Source organism: Bolinopsis microptera, chromosome 2, assembly GCF_026151205.1.
Source record: "Bolinopsis microptera isolate Bmic1 chromosome 2, MBARI_Bmic_1.0, whole genome shotgun sequence".
NCBI lineage: Eukaryota > Metazoa > Ctenophora > Tentaculata > Lobata > Bolinopsidae > Bolinopsis > Bolinopsis microptera.
In genome coordinates this window covers 1057470-1064310 of record NC_087073.1, presented here as the reverse complement: position 1 = coordinate 1064310, position 6841 = coordinate 1057470, and the positions used below count along the sequence as shown (strand labels likewise).

General features: G+C 38.9%; 2 protein-coding genes and 1 long non-coding RNA gene across 5 annotated transcripts in view; 1 reads left to right on the top strand and 2 right to left on the bottom strand.

The window, feature by feature from the left end:
- The window catches only part of LOC134826500 (uncharacterized), a 95580-nt gene that overhangs the window by 64554 nt on the left and 24185 nt on the right, over window positions 1-6841 (top strand). The gene's annotated exons all lie outside the window — the stretch shown is intronic.
- Window positions 497-2324, bottom strand: LOC134826497 (RNA-binding protein Pasilla-like). The gene has a single exon (XM_063838879.1). It carries the CDS (start codon window positions 2322-2324, stop codon window positions 1056-1058), a length of 1269 nt encoding a protein of 422 aa, XP_063694949.1. The 3' UTR covers window positions 497-1055.
- On the bottom strand, window positions 497-6479 carry LOC134826499 (uncharacterized). 3 transcript variants are annotated; one of them, XR_010161707.1, is made up of 8 exons: window positions 6396-6479; window positions 6043-6180; window positions 5500-5666; window positions 4926-5045; window positions 4162-4323; window positions 3403-3521; window positions 2838-3222; window positions 497-2764 (listed from the first exon to the last, which is right to left on the bottom strand). XR_010161707.1 is itself a non-coding variant. In XM_063838882.1 (7 exons), the coding sequence occupies exons 1-7, from the start codon at window positions 6463-6465 to the stop codon at window positions 3108-3110; spliced, it is 891 nt and encodes a 296-aa protein (XP_063694952.1). In that variant the 5' UTR covers window positions 6466-6479; the 3' UTR covers window positions 497-3107. The 3 variants fall into 3 exon arrangements, 2 of the variants coding, with proteins under 2 accessions (XP_063694952.1, XP_063694953.1); XM_063838882.1 differs by having other exon boundaries at window positions 497-3222; XM_063838883.1 differs by lacking the exon at window positions 4926-5045 and having other exon boundaries at window positions 497-3222.

The following is a 6841-nucleotide window of genomic DNA, read 5'->3' as shown; positions in this document are numbered from 1 at the left end:
GGGGGGGCCCAAAAAGCCCCGATTTCTAGGGCCCTTTTTGGATTTTCAATATGTGTAGGGCCTTTTGGGGCCCTAGAATTAACTTCAATTTCATCAAGTTTAATATATATGCTAAGTGCTTTAATGATATTATCTGACTACTTGCACAGTACTTTTATGTTTATTTGAGTGTATTTACTTGGAGATTATGGTCCATTATAAACACTATCAAATAGTGGTCAGGGTCAAAATGCCCCGATTTCTAGGGCCCTTTTCGGATTTTCGATGCGTCTAGGGCCTTTTAGGGCGTTGCCCCCCCCCCCCCCCCCACTTGTTACAGTGATCTCCACCTTCAGACCACCCAACTAGAGTATAATCTGTGGGCAAAATAGAGCAAACAAATTGTATGTAAGAAAACTGCGATGTTTATGAATCTTTCATAAAATGTGATAAATACAAGTTAATAACAGCGAAACAAAAATTATAGATAATTATAACAAAATAAATTAAATGAAAATTTCGAGATATATTATGGTGTAACATAATACTAGCAAGCATATCAACTTGAAATAACTGAACTGTCGCTACTTGTGAATACTATCTTTAAAATATAGACAAATCTTCGTCTATAAATATAAAACTTGGCCGGGGATACACATTAAAGTAAGATATCTTATTTAGATAACTCAGTAACTTTACAGCCTTTACAATTGCACATAACTTGTCCACAAGGAGAATAAAATGATAAGATAACTCTACAACTTTTGTAAGAGCCCTTTATTTAAAACTAAAACAAGAATATTTCCTTGATACAATACAATAATACCGATATTAACATATTCAAGAGTAATAAGAAGGGTCAGTAGTCAAGCTCTGCTATCATAACGTGTCATACTTTGGTTTAATCCTATCTAACCTAATACAACATATCTAACCAAAGTGTTACTTAACAAGAAATCTGATTCTGAAATCTAACCACTCGGAGAGTCAATTAAATCAGTTAGGAACGTCATAACTTCATTGCTTTAAAAGGTGTTGTAACTTGAAATTTATTTGATGAGAGAATGTACTTATAGCTATCTCCTATTGCCTCCTCTGGCGTGATGATCTCTATAATTCTGATTGTATGGTTGATGGTTACCATAGTTACCACCCCATTGAGGGGGGTAGTAGTGTGGTTGTGGTGCTGATTGTGGGGCACCACCCCATCCTCCGTACTGATTAGGTTGTCTAGCCACGGGACCGGAATGCTGCTTGTTCTGACCAAACGAGGAATAATCAACATTGTAGTTCAGATTAGCTCGCTTATCTTCGCTTACCAAAGCCAGAACATCAGTCATGCAGTTATCCACCTTGTCGTTATCATCACCGGAGATAGTAACCACGCTCTCTTTCAACCCTGGAGGCAGATCAGCTGTCTTCATGACATCCACATGTACTCCGTGCAGTGTCTGCAGCTTCTTAGTCTGTTCCCCTCCTTTACCAATAATACGACCTGCCGAGGACACACTTACTACCAGCTTCATACAACCCTTACGTTTGGAGTTGTCTTTGGAAGGAGCGTTTGGGGGCGGTCTGTCGTTCCTTATCTTGTTTTGAACTGCTAGGATTACTTTCTTGATGGACTCCTCCTCCCCTCTGATAGAAACAACTCGTTCGCTTGTCATGGGAAAGTTTTCATGGTTTTTAGTTATCCTAATGACACACCCAGTTTCCTCTTTAAGTTGCCTGATATGTTCACCTTTAGTACCGATTACAGCACCCGCGCACCAGAAAGGACACAGCATTTTGAAAACCAACAAGTTCTCAGTCTTCGGTTTTTTACACTTTTCCTCCGGTTCTAGTTCCTCTGCAGCCCTTTTGTTACCACTTGGTTCATTTGATTCGGCCTGTTTTTCTGATTTGGACGCATCGGGAGCAGGACTGCTGTCCACTTGTGGGGTTGAGCTAGTAGCAGCAGCACAATTATCTGGCTCATTTGCCATAGCTTCCTCAGTCACACTCTCTGGATCTATGGTCACAGCATCAGTGGTCACAGCATCAGTGGTCTCAGCTTCAGCGGTCACAGCATCAGTGGCCACAGCTTCAGCGGTCTCAGCATCAGTGGCCACAGCTTCAGCGGTCACAGCTTCAGCGGTCACAGCATCAGTGGTCACAGCATCAGTGGTCACAGCATCTGTAGTCACAGCATCAGTGGTCCCAGCATCTGTGGTCACAGCATCAGTGGTCACAGCATCTGTGGTCACAGCATCAGAGGTCACAGCATCAGTAGTCATAGCATCTGTGGTCACAGCATCATTGGTCACAGCATCTGCAGTTTGAGCCACTTTGTCTTCTTCTGACATGACACCTAACTGGGTTTTACACTAATTACAAAATGTAAAGGTTGAGAAAGACAACTAACTGTGGAGAAGGTTATCACTTATCAGCATTACACGTAAATATTAAATATACCAATAATTGAAAGGCATATTTAAATAATTGATCATGACGTACAAGGTCTTAGGTCACACTGAAAACTAATGATACTGATAAGTTAACAAACTCTAAACCTGAAATGTATGAAAAGTATTACATTATATAATTTGTGGGCAGGAGCTGATATTTGGTACACATTTTACAAAGGGTCACACACATGTACATACCAGGCTAATTTCACACGTGTACATACTACAGTAATCACAGATTGGTAAGTAGTTGCGCGTGAAGAGTTACCGGATAACACGTACTGGTGTAGTGTGATACAGTAGTGTCCCAAGTAATACCCACCTGGTAACCAGGTAACCTGGTTACCTGGTTACCTGGTACCGGATAACAAGTACTGGTGTAGTGTGATACAGTAGTGTTACTATGGTAACTAGTAGTGTGATACAGTAGTGTCCCCAGTAATACCCACCTCTTGTTCCATTGTACAAGGTATTTTTGGTGTTGCACAGTGTGAACAGTAGGCAGTAGGTTGTAGGTACTACAGGTGAAACTAGGCTCAAACAGTTATCAGAACCACGACCCGTGGCCGTGCACATAATATATCGAGTCCAGTGCAGTGGTTATAACTTGAACGGAAGGAACGTCTGAGAGTCGGTTCATCATAATTCATATAACAAGAACAAAGAATGTCTGGTATTTCGTCATAACAAGAATAAAGAATGTCTGGTATTGCTGTTGTAGAACCTCCGAAGAACTTCGTTGAAGTGAAGAGGCTGTAAACAGGGTAGGACTGAGACTTTTGTGATACTTGCAGAGCTGAAATTATTGGCAATTTTTTGAGAGTGAAATTATAGTTACTTGAAAAAATAAACATGACCCACTACCTTAACCCTAACACATTTGTTTAAATTGACCTGGTTTTCAGTGATTGCGCAATGCAAATGGTTGTTTAGCAATTAAAAGATTGTTTCGACATAACAAAGTTAAAAAACAAACCTCTTTTCAGTTGAGGTAGACGATGAGGTGCCACTGGAAGGCTGGAGGCAAAACTGGCAGCAAGGCATCTTCTTCATATCCTTGTAAATGCGAGTAGCTGCTTCTACCCACTGCTGTACCTGTTACCATGTGCAATCACTGTGATCAAAACGTAATACCTGATCTACTATCAGTAAGACGTACGGGTGACGGGGTGCAAGTGACTGGGTGGCATTTACTAGTTACCATAGTAACACTACTAGTTACCATTGTCATTATAAACCACGTAATTATTGATTGGATTTATATCTGAGTGCGATTGTATTTAAAGGTACATCAGCGTCATTTCAATAATTTCCAGCATAAATAGCACTCCCACTTCACTGATCCCCATCCTCCCCCAGATATGACAATTTGCAGGCTGGTCAGAAGAAGTGGCGTGTATGAACGTGTGTACTACAGAACGTGTGTACTACTGAGTATCATAATGAACGTGTGTACTACTGTGTATCATAAGATTGGAAGTGATCATGGTGGGCCGGTGGGGTCGAGATTCTGCAACAATCACAGCTTGTTTGTGTTAAATTTGAATAGGGAATTAAGGATTACTTCTCATGCCTCCGGTCCACCCCCCCCCCCCCCCCCCCCCCCCCCCCTTTTCACACAACCCCAATACCAAAGTTACTACTTTCTTGTGTATTAGTTTTAAATTGATACCTTAGGCGTGCAATGTGTGTAAATTCAATAGAATTAATATTTTTCTTAAGAAAGTGTCCTCACCATTTCATGCGCCAGGTACCCAACAATAGGCGCGCATTCCTTAGCCAGAGAGTAAGGGTTAGGGATGAGTTTACTGAAATGTGCAGATATCTCGCACGAGTCTTTGAGAAAGCTGTGGGGGTAGTGGTGTGTGTACTCCTCGTACTCTGTCCCGGACATTGCCTGTAAATCAGCTTTAGTAACTACTTAACGGATGTAACCAGGTAACCAGGTAACCAGGTAACCAGGTAACCAGGTAACCAGGTAACCAGGTACTCTGTCCCGGACATGGCCTGTAAATCAGCTTTAGTAACTACTTAGAGGTGTAAATCAGCTTTAGTAACTACTTAGAGGGATAATATCTCAAACATGCTTGTAAAACAGTGACTTCTAGTGCTCAGACACGCAATCCAACAGCGCTTTTTATAGATTTCATAAATAGAGCTTTCCTCAAAGTCTCGCAAACTTTACGCAAAGATTGAGCATCTGAATAGAGGTGGTAGTAATATTGTAACTGCTTTGAAATTGAACCCAAAAAGGAAATGCTTTTCATGCCAGAGAAAATCCCAAGAAGGAGATGACAACTAACAAGGTAAAGTGTGTACTGTAGTACACTGTAGTACACACTGTGTGACAATTGGTACATCTATAATTGTCTAGAGTTTTAAACTATCTAACAATATTATCATATTATGGTAACGTATTATATCATATAAATTATAATGCATTATGTATTATGATATCATAACTAGAATATATTTTAGAATATATTTTAGAATTCTTACCTCACTCATAAGATCGCTTCTATGCATCCTCAACCAGGATAACGAATCATACGAACCGAGAAACAAAACACTAGGGCCATTTGTGTTTTCTAGTATTTTAAAGTGTTGCTTCTTAGTTACCTGTCGATAAGTACAATACACAACTTACACAGATATTACAAAATTAAAATAGCCTGATGTACATTTTAAAAGTACGTATTATTAAAATAAACTTCGTTCTATTTCAAGCTTATATTATGTGTCTGCGGGATTTATGGAGATTGCACAATAATTATGTTATAAAATATGCACATAATTTAAAAAATATGCACCACTATATTATTCGACGGCTGTTTATCGAATTCAGATTATATTTTCCGATTAAGTAGATTTGATTAAAAATAGGGTAAAACGTACAGAAGAACTTCCATATAAAGAAAAGAGAAACACAAAAGTACTCTCATTTCCTAAAACACCCGCAAACAAGTTAGGATAAGACAGGGATCAATATTGATCAGCAGAACCACCCAGTATTGCTAGAAAACACCAACGTTTCCATAGTAACATACCTTTCTACGTTTCCATAGTAACATACCTTTCTACGTTTCCATGGTTTATTAACAATATCTAGTTCCAGATCCGGATGTACGGAAACATCCTCCTCATCAAACTTCTTTCTCAGCTTGTTTCTCAACAAACTGCGTTTTGTCAGATACTCATTAAGACGGTACAGCTTAGATACATTCTGGCGCATCTGAAATGCTGAAATTAAAGAAGATTACATTTAGTATGTGAAATACTAGGTCACTAAATACTAGGTCACTAAACAGTAAACACAGATAAATACTAGGTCACTAAACAGTAAACACAAATAAATATACTGCTTATGGAATATGGATATATGTGGCACTCACGGCTCACCGCTTCACATTGTGGACAACAGCTCAGAAAATCTCATGGTTCAAATTAGCTGTTCATCCAGCCAGATGGGTTTGCATATTTTTATTTAAAGGCATTCAATGGTAATTGGACAGAATGGTAATTAAACAGATTCATAATTCAATAGATTTTTGTTCACTCTGTGTTAAAATGGCATCCAAATCATGATTCCATATGTCAAGTAAATTTACTTACATACCAAAGTCGTCTGGTTCAATGATCGTTGAGGACCTCATGCCGGCAGATTGGATAAGACGCTGAGCCAGGTCTTCAAGTTCACCCAGCATTTCTTTCTCAATCAGTACACAAGATGCTGCACATGGATTAAAGAGATCTCCTGAAGGCGATATTTTGACATCAAATCTTAACCTGCAGCTGAGTACGCATCTTCTCATTTAGCTTACTTGACGTGATGACACTAATAGCAGTGATAAACTACGTTGTAAGAGCAGCAATACAAAAACATTCAAGTTCATAGTGCTGGTGAATGATTTATATAATAGTGCCTGTAAATCATAAAATTGGTCACTTTTAGTTGCTATCTAGACATACCTGCTCGTGTCATAAGGTGAGTAATTTCAGATTGAAATGTCCCTGGACATCCTTTTGATGATTGTGCCATGTTCAAACCCCTAAATAATGGAGAAGTAATTACTAAAGTATTGTCAACGATAGATAAAAAATGATCAAATAAAGATAATTTTCTGACTTATTGAATTAAGATATAACTGCACAAATTAATAATCCGTTACATTGTGTGCCCACTGTGCGTTGCATTGTGTCCGTTACACTTAAGTCATTGGGTGGACACCATTCTGTTATAATATAGCAATGGCCAATTGGCTGACTATAAGGTCATGGCCTGAACAAACAATTTTTTAAATAGTCAAGTGATGCTAAAGCAGAGCACAAATGTGTAATAAGTTAATAGATTAAAAAACTGATTCATGTGATGCATTACGCAGAGCACAGATAAAAATACTGATTCAATGATTAAA